This window comes from Amyelois transitella, chromosome 9 (genome assembly GCF_032362555.1).
Source record: "Amyelois transitella isolate CPQ chromosome 9, ilAmyTran1.1, whole genome shotgun sequence".
In the NCBI taxonomy this organism is placed as follows: Eukaryota; Metazoa; Arthropoda; class Insecta; order Lepidoptera; family Pyralidae; genus Amyelois; species Amyelois transitella.
This window is the reverse complement of record NC_083512.1, coordinates 2,170,708-2,186,781: the sequence shown is the minus strand read 5'-3', so window position 1 is coordinate 2,186,781 and position 16,074 is coordinate 2,170,708. Positions and strand designations below refer to the sequence as shown.

At 37.3% G+C, this 16,074-nt stretch overlaps 2 protein-coding genes across 7 annotated transcripts in view; both read left to right on the top strand.

Moving 5' to 3' along the window:
- LOC106130354 (myosin heavy chain 95F) overlaps positions 1 to 16,074 on the top strand; it is a 50,102-nt gene that overhangs the window by 26,537 nt on the left and 7,491 nt on the right. For all 4 annotated transcript variants that reach the window (XM_060945757.1, XM_060945756.1, XM_060945754.1 and 1 more), the window contains exons 9-19: positions 1,016 to 1,173; positions 1,754 to 1,918; positions 2,752 to 2,869; positions 3,392 to 3,494; positions 4,248 to 4,445; positions 11,680 to 11,904; positions 13,296 to 13,503; positions 13,839 to 14,080; positions 14,312 to 14,424; positions 14,741 to 14,848; positions 15,525 to 15,662. In XM_060945757.1, coding sequence (XP_060801740.1) covers positions 1,016 to 1,173; positions 1,754 to 1,918; positions 2,752 to 2,869; positions 3,392 to 3,494; positions 4,248 to 4,445; positions 11,680 to 11,904; positions 13,296 to 13,503; positions 13,839 to 14,080; positions 14,312 to 14,424; positions 14,741 to 14,848; positions 15,525 to 15,662 — 1,776 coding nt within the window. The remainder of the gene's footprint in view (positions 1 to 1,015; positions 1,174 to 1,753; positions 1,919 to 2,751; positions 2,870 to 3,391; positions 3,495 to 4,247; positions 4,446 to 11,679; positions 11,905 to 13,295; positions 13,504 to 13,838; positions 14,081 to 14,311; positions 14,425 to 14,740; positions 14,849 to 15,524; positions 15,663 to 16,074) is intronic.
- On the top strand, positions 4,465 to 9,290 carry LOC132902064 (piggyBac transposable element-derived protein 4-like). 3 transcript variants are annotated; one of them, XM_060945761.1, is made up of 4 exons: positions 4,465 to 4,793; positions 6,154 to 6,288; positions 6,368 to 6,454; positions 6,647 to 9,290. In XM_060945761.1, exon 4 carries the CDS (start codon positions 7,261 to 7,263, stop codon positions 8,845 to 8,847), a length of 1,587 nt encoding a protein of 528 aa, XP_060801744.1. In that variant the 5' UTR covers positions 4,465 to 4,793; positions 6,154 to 6,288; positions 6,368 to 6,454; positions 6,647 to 7,260; the 3' UTR covers positions 8,848 to 9,290. The 3 variants fall into 3 exon arrangements, with proteins under 3 accessions (XP_060801744.1, XP_060801745.1, XP_060801743.1); XM_060945760.1 differs by lacking the exon at positions 4,465 to 4,793 and having other exon boundaries at positions 5,949 to 6,288; XM_060945762.1 differs by lacking the exon at positions 4,465 to 4,793 and having other exon boundaries at positions 5,948 to 6,288; positions 6,368 to 9,290.

Below are 16,074 nucleotides of genomic sequence, written 5' to 3'. Positions count from 1 at the left end.
CGCCTGTTTGTCGGTGTAATTTGATGAGTCGTCTGCGCGTGCGCATGTTTTAGGTTATGTTAGAGTAGGTACGTGTTTCTTAGAGTGGAGTGTTTTTTTTTGGGTTTTTTTAATTGTTTTCACTTTTTGCTGCGTTTTAATATAAATATGTGAATTGTTATTAAACAGAAAATTACTCAATATTTTTAAAGTATTTTCAATGTCTGTCATTATTTATAATGTACGTTTTGACATAAATATACATACATACATAAAATCACGCCTCTTTGCCGGAGGGGTAGGCAGAGACTACCTCTTTCCACTTGCCACATCTCTGCATATTTTTTTCGCTTCATCCACATTCATAACTCTCTTCATGCAAGCATAAATATACCTATGTATAATCACCTTATGGGGTAAATAGATCCAACAGTTTCGAAAAGCCACGTTCAGATGTATAACTAAATGATGAAATGGAGATTTTATACTAAACAGGTTACTAATGAGCCAATCGCCTAAACGAAAAATTCATTAGTCGCTATACCTTAGTCGCCTTTTACAACATCCATAAGAAAGTGAGGGAGTGATACTATTCTGAAGTGTGGCGGACACTAATATAATTATTAATAAAGGAATAATTAGTATCACAAGTTTTGAAACAGTATAACATAATGCAAAAATATAAATCGTTAATTTATCGTCCAAATACAATCAATAGATATACGTACATATAAATACTATACACACCACAAAATAAAATAAAAAATTAGACACTCCCTATAAGAAACGTCCGATACGGGTGTTAATCGGATCTCTGATTCTGCACCTCAGAGTTTAACAGACGATCCTGCATTCATCACAATACAATTTGCATTGACGTCCGATGAAAATGCTGCAGTGTAGTTTGTTCCGCCGCTTCTTCTACACGTGCGCTTTGGAAGCGGTATTAATTATAATTAGATTTAAGCTATAGTGACGTCATTAAGTGATACCTTGTGTTCAATTTTGAAAATAAATCTATTCTATTCCATTGCAGGGTCCCCCTTAAAACGTACGAAGCTACGAACGCCCGCGACGCACTCGCCAAAGCGGTGTACAGCAAACTGTTCGATTATATCGTTCATCGCATCAACGGAAGCATTCCGTTCCAGGCGTCCGCGTATTATATCGGAGTGCTGGATATCGCTGGGTTTGGTAAGAATATATGTACATACATACATACAAAAAATCATGCTTTTTTCCCGGAGGGGTCTAGGCATAGACTATAGAGATATAGACTATAGATAAAGTATATCTTTCCACTTGCCACGATCTCTGAATATTTTTTTCGCTTCATCCACATTCATAACTCTCTGCATGCAGCCATAAATCTATATATCAACTAAGCAATCTGATAAGGAAAATACCTTGTTTATCATTTCATAATTCTACCGATATGTTTACGCATTAATACATATATACATAAAGTCATGTCTATATTCCTTGCGGTGTAGACAGAGGTAACAGTCTTGAAAAATAGGAAGGATGGCTTCATGGTGGAATTGAGATTCAAATAGTGACAGTTTGCTAGTAACCCATTGCCCACAAGAGGAATCCGAAGTTTATAAGCAATTCAAACCCATGGATGTCGTGAAAGGCAATTAAGGGCTATCTCTTAGTTGCCTTTCACGACATCCATGGGAAAGATATGGTGCGGTTATATTCTATAGCGCCGGCAACCACACGGCACTATTGATGTACATAAAATAGTAAAAACATGACATTTTAATTCCAGAATACTTCCAAATGAACAGCTTCGAACAGTTCTGCATCAACTACTGCAACGAGAAGTTGCAGCAGTTCTTCAACGAGAGGATCCTGAAGAACGAGCAGGAGCTGTACCGCCGGGAGGGGCTCAACGTGCCCGAGATCAGATTCGTGGACAACCAGGACTGTATCGGTGAGGGGTTTGTTTAGTACATACATACATACATACATACATACATACATACATACATAAAATCACGCCTCTTTCCCGGAGGGGTAGGCAGAGACTACCTCTTTCCACTTGCCACGATCTCTGCATATTTCCTTCGCTTCATCCACATTCATAACTCTCTTCATTCTTCTTCTCTCTCTTTTGTTTAGTTGTTTTTATTTTTTTCTTTTCTTTTTTTTTATTTCAAGACTGTTGGCTCTGTCTACCCCGTAAGGGATAAAGACGTGATCTGTATGTATGTTTGTATGTTTTTTTTTTATTTGCTGTTCTAGGCTCGTAACTATCGATTTTGTTTGTGCATTGGAGTAATGAAATGCAAAACTTGATGTGATTTAGTTGCTTTACTTATCGGAGTATTTTGTTTTATTTTTCAATTTCGACCGTGTGGTTACCCAGCACTTGAGAATAGGACCACTCCCTCTCTATCCCATGGATGTCGTTAAAGGCGACTACAGCATAGGCTTATCTATCTATCTCTTGTAGGCAATGGGCTAGCAACCCGTCACTATTTGAATCTCAATTCCATTATGAAGACATACAGCTGAAGTTGGCTTGTCGGTCTTTGCGAGACTGTTGACTCTGTCTGCCCCAACAGATTTTTTTATTATCAAGTTCATGTCTGATGCATGATTTTCCATTAACTTTAAAAAATTTATGCTTCTGAACCTCTGAATCATTAGACTTTCAAGTGATTCAAGTTTATTAATGTGTTAACAAAATTGGAAACGAAACAAACCATAAAGTAATTGTTTTTAAAACAACAAAATGATCACTAACTTTTGTTTTCTCCTTAGATCTGATCGAAAGTAAAAACCACGGCATTTTCCACCTACTGGACGAGGAGTCGAAGCTGCCGAAACCTGAGTTTGGACATTTTACACACTCCGTGCATAAACAATTGAACAGCTCGAGGTAAGACTGAAACTCTCAATTCATATATACATACATACATAAAATCACGTCTATATCCCTTGCGGGGTAGACAGAGGCAATACTCTTGAAAAGACTGATTCAGCTGTATGGCTTAATGATAGAATTGAGACCCTTAACTCATTAAACCAAATAGTGCAAATGCAGTATGCGTGTGCACTTTATCGCGCTATCAACTTAGTATCTACTATCGCTATCAAAATTTTTTTGTGTTTGGACAGCTGGTAGATTGATAGAGAATGCCGAATGGCATTAAGACTCACTTTTTTTTTTTGTGCAATAAAGTTTTTTATAAATAAATCATCGATCAAGTTACAATAAAACGAATGCTGAATATTTTTATTGTTTTTTTTTATTATATATAATTAACAAAAGTAGTTTAAAATGTATGAGATAATATATCTATCTGTTTTATTTAGGGTTCTTTTTAGTTTTAATATTAGTGTTAATTTATTATATAAAAAATATTTAATAAATTTCTTACTTTGTACCTGCATACTTTAGATTGCAAGTCCCCCGCGCGTCCCGCCTGAAAGCTCACCGCACGCTGCGCGACGATGAAGGATTTCTGCTGAGGCACTTCGCCGGCGCCGTGTGCTATAACACTGTAAGGCAAATATTCATTGGAAGGACGGACGGCCTCTGTGGCGCAGCGGGAGGACGCTTGTCGGTGACACCGGGGGTCCCGGGTTCGAATCCCGGCCGGGGCATGATGAGAAAAGATTTTTTTCTGATTAACCTGGGTCCTGGATGTTTATCTATATAAGTATCAATACATGGTATAAAACAAAGTCGCTATTTTACTCTGTTTGTCTGTTTGCTTAAATCTTTAAAACAACGCAACGGATTTTGATGCGGTTTTTTGTAACAGGTAGAGTGATCCAAGAGGAAGGTTTTTATGTATAATTTTTTCCGAATTTTGCACCCGTGCGAAGCCGGGGCGGGTCGCTAGTTTATTATAAAATATAGTATCGTTGAGTTAGTATCTCGTAACATAAGTCTCGAACTTACTTCGAGGCTAACTCAATCTGTGTAATGTGTCCCGTATATATATTTATTTATTATATTTATACTATAATGTGCAAGCGTTTGCCAGTGACTTTACTCGAGTGCTAAAGAAGTCTTGTTTTGCCGATGTCTTAACTGATATTGTTTTGTAAATAAATTTAAATTTTTACTTTTCTTGTATGTATCTCTAGACGATGATTTGATTTGAGTTATAAAATAAAATAGAATAGATTTATTTTCAAAATTGGCTACAAGGTATCTAATTTTTTCCATAATAAATTGGTACCCCATGTCGTTATTTATATATACGTGGTATTTCAACAAGTACAGTTTGACGTACATCTTTCCACAGAACCAATTCATAGAGAAGAACAACGACGCCCTCCACGCCTCACTGGAGTTCCTCGTCCAGGAATCGAACTCGGCCCTCGTTCAGCAGCTGTTCAAGTCGTCGGACAACAACAACGCCAAAGGGAAACTCAACTTTATATCTGTTGGGGCGAAGTTCCAATCTCAATTGTCGCTGTTGATGGAGAAGTTGAAGGAGAATGTGAGTTGATCATAAAATTTCAACTTATGTTATTTTACATATTAAATTTAACCCTTCGTAAGCTTTAGGCCGTATCCGGGCATGTACTAGGAATGCTTTGTTCCGGATCCGTCCAAATGCACTCGTCGTAGTTTTTACACAAATATAATATCTAATAACAAGAAATAAGGTGTTTTATTATTTGAAATGTATTTCTAACGAATGAAGCCGTCATAGACAACTGTCAAATATGAATTTCATCCGTTCATTTAGCTAACCAAGTCATTTCAAATTGTGACTTCGTTGTGTTGCAAAGTGACTGAAGAACGTGTGAGAAAACTCGTCTTTTTTGGCTGTAATTACAAACAGGTATGTAAATGTTTTTATTTCGTTATTATATAGTTACTTTCGAAGCAATTACGTGTAAAAGTTTATAGATTTAGTAAAAAAAGAAGGATTTTAGCTTTTTCAAAAGTAGATGGAGTGTGTTACATATTTCTTTCGTGTTAGTTTATGCATTATATCCAATACCTCTGTAATGGATATAATTGGTTTTAGATAGTAAATTTATTATACTATTGAAATACACTAACTTTTTTACAATAAATACATGGATTTTGTAAATATCTTATATTTTTCAAGACTGAGAATCCGTTACACGCACACATACGCACTATGTCCGCCATCTTACTTGTGTCGTACACTGTCTGTGTATTGTATCGCGACGCTAATATACAGCATGCTTTCAAAAGCCTCTGTGATTTATTCATTGATTGAAACTAAATCTACGAAATTTATTTTATTGGTTTTAGTCAAAATGTCGTTTGGTTTTGATGACATGATGTCATGATAGTTGGGAGATGGTATACAGGATCTACGCTCCGGTAACTCGTATCGCGCTGTGTTTTAGCTCGTTAGTTTTGTCTCCGTGAGCACTTTCTGATGAAGTGACATCGAGGGTCTGATGATGCAGTCGGAAGGTGGTATACAGGATCTACGCTCCGGTAACTCGTATCGCGCTGTGTTTTAGCTCGTCAGTTTTGTCTCAGTGAGCACTTTCTGATGAAGTGACATCGAGGGTCTGATGATGCAGTCGGAAGGTGGTATACAGGATCTATGCTCCGGTAACTCGTATCGCGCTGTGTTTTAGCTCGTTAGTTTTGTCTCCGTGAGCACTTTCTGATGAAGTGACATCGAGGGTCTGATGATGCAGTCGGAAGGTGGTATACAGGATCTACGCTCCGGTAACTCGTATCGCGCTGTGTTTTAGCTCGTCAGTTTTGTCTCAGTGAGCACTTTCTGATGAAGTGACATCGAGGGTCTGATGATGCAGTCGGAAGGTGGTATACAGTATACAGGATCTACGCTCCGGTAACTCGTATCGCGCTGTGTTTTAGCTCGTTAGTTTTGTCTCCGTGAGCACTTTCTGATGAAGTGACATCGAGGGTCTGATGATGCAGTCGGAAGGTGGTATACAGTATACAGGATCTATGCTCCGGTAACTCGTATCGCGCTGTGTTTTAGCTCGTTAGTTTTGTCTCCGTGAGCACTTTCTGATGAAGTGACATCGAGGGTCTGATGATGCAGTCGGAAGGTGGTATACAGGATCTACGCTCCGGTAACTCGTATCGCGCTGTGTTTTAGCTCGTTAGTTTTGTCTCCGTGAGCACTTTCTGATGACATCGATGTCTGGTTTGAATACATGCTAATAATTTTATTTTATTGACAGATTAAAATGGAACCCCAAACCCCAAGTACTTCCAGAAGCATGTTTGTCGGCTTGGAGGTGACTAGAACTCCTCAGGGATCCCTTATTCGGGGCAGAGATGTAGTCTTGGAGACATCTGGATCAGGGAGGATTAGAGTATGTTATTTTCCAGTTTTGTTAACTTTCCCTTTTACTTTAAAAACAAAAACTGATTATTTCGTATATTTTATTACAGCCTTGGCGGCCCCAAAATTTATCTGTGGAAGGCGAAGCCATAGAGATCGTGGATGAGTTGGTCCATGGCGGCGAAAAAGTAGCTGCTGTAAGAATGGTTTTCTTTTTTTTGATAACTTTAGTAGATGTTCAACTTTTTTTTAACTACCAAGATAATAATATGTCGAGATGTATACTAACTTATTGCTCACTTATTGATGTCTATTGTAAGGATTATCGAAACAAAATATTACCTATTATCACAACATGCAATGTTATTTACAAAATAATTATTTTTTAGGTACCAGAGGAACGTACGAAAGGTCAGCCGCGTAATCTTTTTGGCCGAGAACCTGTAAGTTTCATTTTCATAACACTCTTTGAAAGTATAAATTACTTGCATTGAGAAAGGGATTTTTATTTATTGCCGCTCTCATCGTGCACCGGACTATCTGATAGAAATCTAGTCCATCCAGTAACTAAGGTAATGTAACTAAGGGTGTTTGGTTTGTGCTTCAATAACACAATTCTGCTAAAATTGGCAATGCGGTATGAATGTATTGTAACTTCATTGATATAAAGGTGTTTGGTGTATGCTCAATAACGTAATTCAGCGAAATTGGCAATATGGCATGAATATATTGAAAGTTAATTGAATAAAAATGAACAGGAATCTCTATTCCTGTTCATCGTTGGGATACACTAATTATTCCTTTTTATAAAAATATTGTGGTTGGCATCTCTAACAATACCCGCTTTTGTTATGTTTGTGTGTATGCTTGCATGTGGTTTAGGGTTTGGTTTTTTTAATAGGATGAAGACATACTGGATCCTGAGCTGGCTGAAGAATTAGCCATCGACTCTGGAAGTGATGAGGATGCCGAGGAAGAATTGACTCTCGATCAGTTACAGCAGATGTTGGAATCAGATGACGATTTTATTGAAGATGAAGTTAGTGAGGAGCCATTGACTTGGTCATCTGATTTTAACGAATTTAGAGGGGTCAGGGAGGACTTCAACGAAGAAGCTGGTCCTAAAATTGAGGGAACAAGTCCTTTAGGCTTGTTTACTCAAATTTGGGACCAGCCTCTGATGGATTCTATTGTCCACGAAACGAATCATTACGCTTGGGAAACAATAACCGGTTTCTTTGAAACCGGAGACTCCATGCCAAGTAAATCTCGCATGAACGACTGGGTGGAAACTTCGGTTTCCGAACTATATAGGCTTATAGGTGTGATGATATTTATGTCAATATGTGTAAGAAGTAGGTTAGAGGAATATTGGATGACGGGTGTGATGGGTATGCCGGAGTTTCGAAAACTGATGTCAAGGGATCATTACGTAATGCTCTTAAAATTTTTGCACTTTACTGATAACAACAACATACATGTACAGGGGCGTGATAAGAAAATAGCTAAAATAAAACCTATTATAGATTATTTAAATAAAAAATTCCAGTCCATTTACGTGCCTCACAGAGAAGTATCGATAGACGAATCGTTGCTGCTTTGGAAGGGTCATTTAAGCTGGAAACAATGCATTCGTTCCAAAGCAGCTCGATTCGGTATCAAAAGTTATGAACTCTGTGAGGCCGTAACTGGATACGTAGTAAATTTAATTTTGTATGCCGGCAAAGGCACGACAACTGCAGAAACGGTTTACGGGTTTACTACATCCACTGCCAAAATAGTCCTTGAGCTTTTCAAGAACTATTTAGGCAAGGGATATACCCTGTTCATGGACAATTTTTATAATTCTGTTCCTCTGACCCAATTTCTAAAAAAACATAAAACTGACGTAGTCGGTACTCTGAACCGTCGCCGAAAAGACACGCCCGTAGAAATCCAAAATTTGCAGGATAAAAGGATGGCTAGGGGTAGTGTGGTAAGTAGACACTGTGGTGATGTATCCGTCATAGCATGGAAAGATGTGAAGCTTGTCACCACTGTATCTACTTACCACAAAACAGATATGGCTCCAGGGCACAGGGCTGGCCAACCCTGCTCCAAACCAGTCGTGGTCCATGAATATAATAAATACATGGGAGGCGTCGATCTCAAAGATCAAAAGCTAAGCATGTATTTATTAGAAAGAAAGAGGGGAATCAAATGGTATATTAAAGTTTTTAGACGTCTTTTAAATATATCTATTTTAAATGCATATATTATATATTGTGCTAACATTGGCCAGCATAAAAAAATGACTCACCGCCAATTTCGTTTCAAGCTTGCTGAAGAGCTCTGCTTAGAATTCGGACAAAACGTCTCCTCACGTTCGCGCCAGGTCCCCATCCCCACCTGTAGCAGGCTGAACAGGGATTTTAATCATTTCCCTGTTCATAATGAGGTGACCGAGGAGCGAACCAAAAAACAAGATAAATTTAAGAGGGGACGTTGTGTTAGATGCAGGCAAAAATGTAACATCGCGTGCAGTCATTGCACGGTGTATATTTGTGTTGGCCAATGTTGGCTTGAGTATCATACTTTAGAAAATCTATAGTTTGTAAATTACTTCTGTAGTTACATATATATAAAATATATAATTAAATATTATCTATTTATTTATATTAGTTATATATTTATATAAAATGTGTGATGTAGTAGTCAACACACCAGACTGCTACTTCCAGGTCTCGGGTTCGATCCCCAGTCAGGTCAAGTTGGTAAATTATCTTTTTCATATTGACTTCTGATCTTGGGTGTTTATCTATTTATGTATACATTATTTTATTTTTAAATATTAATATTAGGATTATTGTTTAAAAATACTTTTTTCTCTTTGATCCCTTCTTTCTTAGGACTGCACTGGTTTGGTCTACGGGTTATAAGATACATAGAATGAATATACAAATAAAATAAAAAAAAAAAAAATTCAAAGCCCTTCAGGCGAGTAGGCGACCAATACTGTTGAAAAGAGTTTCTTTCGGCGTTTCTTCTCTTGCAGTGGTCGGTTACGAAGCGCTAGTAGTCTTTAGCTTTGAAAGAATTAATAATTTTAAATTTGAGTTTTGAATACATATCTATTTAATTTATCTAAATCGATAATTTTTACATGTAATTTGACGTAAAAAAGTGCCTACAAAGGCCTATTTTCTGAATAAACGTTTGAGTTTGGTTACAGTCGGCTTGAGCTCGATCGAACGCATGCGTGTTTTGAGTCCAAACATGCTTTGTTTAAAATTTAAGTTGACGTCATTTAGAGACACTGCTGCAGTGCAGTTTGGTGCCTATTCTTCTGTTATCCTATTCTTCACTTGCGCTTCTGAATTTGTGTAAACTTTTTTGCATATGAATATTCTGCAGACTGTTTAAATAACACCCTTTTAAAACGTTGTTGTTATCAGTAAAGTGAAATGATGGGAATCTAAAATTTCGATTCCTACGCAAAATTTTTTTGTTTAATTTGAATTCATAATTCATTAAAAATAAGTATTTTTTTTTACAAAACAACCGACTTCAACACTATTCCCTATCTCAAAAATTACTGAACCGATTTTGATGAAAGTATTTTTTTTCAATAAGTCTTTATATATTACATAGTTCTTATCATTATAGATTTATTGAAAAAAAAAACTTATCAAAAACAGTTCAGTAATTATTTTTACAAAATTGTAATTTTATTTTTATTTTTTCATTGGTAAAAATAATTCCTAGTATGTACTATGAATCATTGGTAAAAATAATTACTAGTATGTACTATGAATTGAATAGGTTTAGAGTAGTGGAAACCAATAAACATTGTACATTTTTGTATTCCAATAAAAGAAACATTTTAATCAACATTTTATTTTTATTTTTACAAGACACTCTTTTCCAAATTACTAACGTGCACAACTAAAAACAAACATCCTGTAGATATGCCCAGATCCGACCTAAAGCAGTTAGACAAACATTGACAGTGGACGGATACGGCCATCAGCAGTTAGGCGTTAACCACATGCCGCCATTTTGTCCAGATACGGCCATCAGCAGACAAGCAAGGCAAACAAGTCACGCACACAGACATACATTTTTCTAGTTTTTGGCTATGGTTTTTCGCTCATTTTCTCTAGGCAAGCTATATATGTCTGATATAAAAACGAAACTACAATTTTTCGTGTTTGCCACACTGCCCTTACAGTTGAGCAAAGACAAATGTAAGTGAATGAACGAGCCAATTGAAAAAATGATAGTTTTCTAGGTAAGTTTTCAGTTTTTAGTAGAAATATACTATTTTAAGACATTTAGATACATTTTACTTGTTGTTTTGTGAAGCCAAATACATTATTTACGATTACAATGCCTCAAATAAATCTACATTTCAATATTTTCATGGTAATAGAAGTATAAAGTTTGCGTTGTAGAAGTTGCAAAATGGCGAAATCGTGATTCTTACTGGATTATTTGTGAAGACGATTTTAGAGAATTTTACTTGGGACATAATAACTTTTTGGCACCATTAAATTCCTCAATTATTGGACTTTGTGGAATAGTAAACAAAAACAGAATATATGAAAGATGTAAATTGCAAAATCAGTAAAATATTTACAATGGATAATTTTTCGGTAAGTTTTGAATTCAGTGACCTAAATATAATAAACGCAAGTGTTTTTTCGCATCAAAATTTATTGCATATGATTCTTCATTTATATATCTTTAAAAAAAAATAAATTTTTGGGTAGGTCCCAAATAATTATATACAGATATACAACAAAATCTAAGACACTGCGCGCCCGTCCGCCGCGGCGCTTGAACGCCGCAGACGAGGTGCGCAGTTTGCGTATAGCCGCCGCAGCTGAAGGGTTAAGAGCTAACTCTTGTCTGTGGAGTGTAGTGGAGCGTCATTGCGCATTAGCGTTCATCTCTTTTCACTTCATTTTTTTTTTATTTGTTTGTATATGACACGTGTACTTTATCCTCTATTTGATAAAAATATTTTATCCTTGGTCTTTTTCATACCATCTTTCTGTAAAATTATTCATCTTATATATTCTACTACTATTGTTTTGAAAAATTTGTCATGTCCCTCTCCCATTTTATACATACATATGGTCACGTCTATATCCCTTGTGGGGTAGATAGAGCCAAGGTCTTGAAAAGACTGATAGGCCACGCTCAGCTATTTGGTAGATAGAATTGAGATTCAAATAGTGACAGGTTGCTAGCCCATCGCCTAAAAAAAGAAACCCAAGTTTTTAAGCCTATCCCTTTGTATATTATATACATCCTTATTTTTCTGTTAATTTAATTTTGTTTAAAACCCAACCATAACAAGTTGTATTATTATTAGCACTCACTCCTAAAGCAGGATGAACCAAAATGTTCAATTTATTATCCCCCATTCCACTTCTAGGGCACGAACTTCGTCCGCTGCATCAAGCCAAACTCCCGTATGACTGGCCGCGCTATAGAGGGCGCTCTAGTGCTCACTCAGTTACAATGCAGCGGAACGGCAGCCGTATTGGAACTTATGGAACATGGATACCCTTCAAGGGCACCTTTTAATGATCTACACCAAATGTATAACAACTACATGCCGCCGAAACTGCAGGCGTTGGAGCCGAAGATATTCTGCGAGGTGAGATATAGTAATAGAGTTTTATATAGAGGGTGTTTTGGTGCTCAGCGAAAATGTAGCGGAACAGCAGCTGTATTGGAACTAATGGAACATGGATACCCTTCAAGGGCACCTTTTAATGATCTACACCAAATGTATAACAACTACATGCCGCCGAAACTGCAGGCGTTGGAGCCGAAGATATTCTGTGAGGTGAGATATAGTAATAGTGTTTTACATAGAGGGTGTTTTGTTGCTCGGCGAAAATGTAGCGGAACCGCCGCTGTTTGAGAACTAATGGAACATGAATATCCATTGAGAGTTCCCTTCAATGATCTACATCAGATATAGTACATCAACATGCCGTTCAAATTTCAAGCGTTGAAGCCGAAGATATTCTGTGTTTGTTCCAAGGAGAGTGTGGAGGGAAATGTCGGAGTGGGAAAACCTAGACGAACGTATCTTGATCAAAAATTAAGGACGTCCTGGTAAAGGGTCAGGTCAAAAGTACCCGAAACCGCCGAGCTTGTATGAAGAGAGTTATGAATGTGGATGAAGCGAAGGAAGTATGCAGAGATCGTGGCAAGTGGAAGGAGGCCTACCCCTCCGGGAAAGAGGCGTGATTTTATAGATGTATGTATGTATATTCTGTGTAGTATATAAAATAGTTGATATAGTTGTACAAAGAGGGCGCTTTAGTTAGAGTGTCAGTGAATCGGTAACCATCATACAATACGTGTTAAGTTCCCCTGCAAAGGTTGCAGAGGTCAGATGAGAGTCGCTTCGTGTTAAACCTGACTTAACCAAAAAGTCTGCCATGGCAAGTGACTTATTTCTTTTATAACTATTTACTATTTCTTGTAACTGAGTAAATTTCTGTGCAATAAAGATATTACAAACAAACAAATCATGGTTATGGGCCCACCTTAGATGGACGTACGCCAGCAGTATGATCATAGAGGGCGCTTTAGTGCTCACTCAGTTAAAATATAATCGGAACCGCCGCTATTTTAAAACTCCTTCAAGAAGCCCCTTTAAATTTAATGATCTGTACTAAATGTGCTTATCGTTAAACTCACTACTATTTTTAAATATATTTTATTTTATCTTTTTTTTTTTTTTATTTGATGAAATATTCGTATTGATATAATTAGTTCTTCATTCATTCATGGTTTTTAATGTAGACAGTGTGTATTCGTCCACGATTTAGATTTAAGAGATCTATATTTGTAAATTGACGTCCGATGAAAATGCTGCAGTGTAGTTTGTTCCGCCGCTTCTTCTACACATGCGCTTTGGAAGCGGTAGTAGTAGTTATAATTAGATTTAAGTGATTTGACCTCAATAAGTGAAACTCCTGTATCCAATTTTGAAAATAAATCTATTCTATTCTATATATCTTTCTTCCACAGGCGATAGTCCACAGCCTGGGTCTGTCGGACAAAGACTACAAATTCGGCATCACCCGTGTATTCTTCCGTCCCGGGAAATATTCGGAATTCGACACGATCATGCGATCGGACCCAGAAAACTTGAAGAGCATTGTGGACGCCGTTCTAGCTTGGCTCATCAAGTCCAGGTGGAGACGCTCTATATTCGCTGTGTTGTCTATTATCAAGTGTAAGTATAACATTTGTAAACTATTTCTCTGTCTGTCCCTTTTTCTCATTTCCATTCTGTTTTCTATCTCTCTCGATCCCTCGAACAATTATGATAATATTCTCACTTGCGTTCGTAGCCGAAATGCTTGCAAATCAACGCTCCTATTAGTGTTTTTCGATGCGTTGCCAATAAATGTAACGAAAAACTTTATGCATTATGTTCCTTGTATCTTTGCCAATGTTACCGGGTATTCTAACAATACGCAAAATTTGCGTCACCATGGCTGTTCAATCTATTAATAAATAATTATTTGACAGGTTTAAAATCGTCATAATTATTAACTTTCTTTACAGTAAAGAACAAGATACTATACCGTCGGGAATGTCTCATTCTTATACAAAAAAGCATTCGAGGGTACCTAGTTCGAAAACAACACAGACCTAGGTACAAAGCTATAGCGAAAATAAGCGCGCTGCATCACAACCTGAAGGACATGGAGACGGTGACGTCACAGCTGAAGAAGGAGAAGGAGAGCGCGCAGAAGAATATAGAGAACTTGAGGAAATCTATTGCCAGTGCTGTTATTGCTATCAAGGTGAGAACTTATATAGTATTATTTCCTGAAATTCTCACGGGAATGGAAATTAAATAAATATAAACACGTGCCGTGTGGTGTTTGTCATGGCTATCGTAAACGGCGATTAAGGGAAAGGCTAATAAACTTGAGATTCTTCTTAGTGACTTACGGACTTACTGTGTAACATAGGTCGCCAATAGCAATGGAACTAGTTCAGTCTGTTTCATATTTTGTTTGTTTTTTGCACAGAAAAACGAGAAGATTTCCCGCAAGGAGATCGACCAGTTGTGCAACAAGTTGACCAAAGATGTCGAGATACAGATGGCCGCTTTGCAAAAGGCTATGATCGATCAGAAGAACAGGTAATTTTCTTTTTGTTTCTTTTTTCCTTTTATGTAGAAATTGGATTTAATTTATCAACCAATTCTTCGATAAATCTACCGTACCATGCCACAGGGTACGGCTATGCCTGCTTTTTCTGATTGCATTTTTGGGAGAACATTTATAAATTTAATCGAAATATTCTCGTTTTATTACATATTTAGTTAAATAGATTCACTAAGTCACGTTAAATATTAAATAACTTAAATAATATTTATTGAACTTTTAATTTGCATTCATATTGTTAAATTATATATTATGTGTAATATTAATAAAGTTTATTTGTTTTGTTTCCAGAGAGGAGCAGGAGAGATTGAAACGCATCGAAGCGGAGATGCGCGCCGCTGAAGAAGCCAAGAGGAAGGAGTTGGAGAAACTCCAGCAAGAAGAAGAACATCGCAGACAGTGAGTCTGTTTATCACTTTACTAACTGTTACCTGCGAATTTGTTAAATTATGTCTGTTCATTGCCATTTTTTTTACCAATTATGGTAGTAGTCTTATAGGAAATATGCTGAAAATAATAAAATATTTGCGCTAAGCAAAGAAAAGATGATGCTCGCTCAAAAACCTGTCATTTTATATTGTTTGTTCTTATTTTAAATTACAATAATTATTTGTTCTTTAGAAAGGAGTTCAGAACACTCTAAAGGAGTTCGTAACAAGTCTGTAAAAAAGAGTATTAGCGCCTTCCTAAATAAAAAAAAATGGGTATCTCTTGGATATGGATGTAACATCTTCGTCTTCATCGTCACTTACCATCAGGTGAGATGGAAGACAAATGTCTAATTCAATATTGAATAAAAAAAAATATCAATGTGTGCCGTGTGGTTCCTGGCACCAATATAATAGAGAATAGGACCAATCCGTCTCATTCCCATGAATGTCGTAAAAGGCGACATAGGGAAAGGCTTCTAAACTTGGGCTTTTAGGCGATGGGCTAGCAACCTGTCACTATCTGAATCTCAATTCTATCATTAAGCCAAACATCTGAACGTGGTATTTCAAGATTGCTGGCTCTATTAACCCCACAAGGGATATAGCCGTGATTATTTGAATGATGAATGAATGAATGTGTGCAGGAAGGCGGAGTTGGAATCGCGCCGCAAGGCGGAGGAGGCGGAGCGCGCCCGCCTCGAGCAGCGCGACCGCCTCGCCGCGCAGCAGCTGCAGCTGCAGATGGAGGAGGCCGCCAAGCACGACCTGGAGAACAGGGAGAGGTATGATATAGTGTACTTTATGTGCTTATTGGTTAACTTACCCCACACTATTGACGGCCTCTGTGGCGCAGCGGTAGTGCGCTTGTCTGTGACACCGGAGGTCCCGGGTTCGAATCCCGGCCAGGGCATGATGAGAAATGAACTTTCTCTGATTGGCCTGGGTCTTGGATGTTTTTCTATATAAGTATTTATTGTAAAATATAGTATCGTAGTATCTCGTAACACAAGTCTCGAACTTACTTCGAGGCTAACTCAATCTGTGTGATTTGTCCCGTATATTTTTATTTACTATCCTATAGTCATTAAAATATAACTTCACCTCTGGATCGAACTATGACTATGACGTAGGTACGAAAAATTCAGACCACAAAATGTATGCTTTGGACATCTGTCACAGAGTTAATATTTTAAA

What these genes read in the sequence shown, in the direction of transcription:
- LOC132902064 (XM_060945761.1), top strand. Translation starts at nt 7,261, where the DNA reads ATGTTGGAATCAGATGACGATTTTATTGAAGATGAAGTTAGTGAGGAG.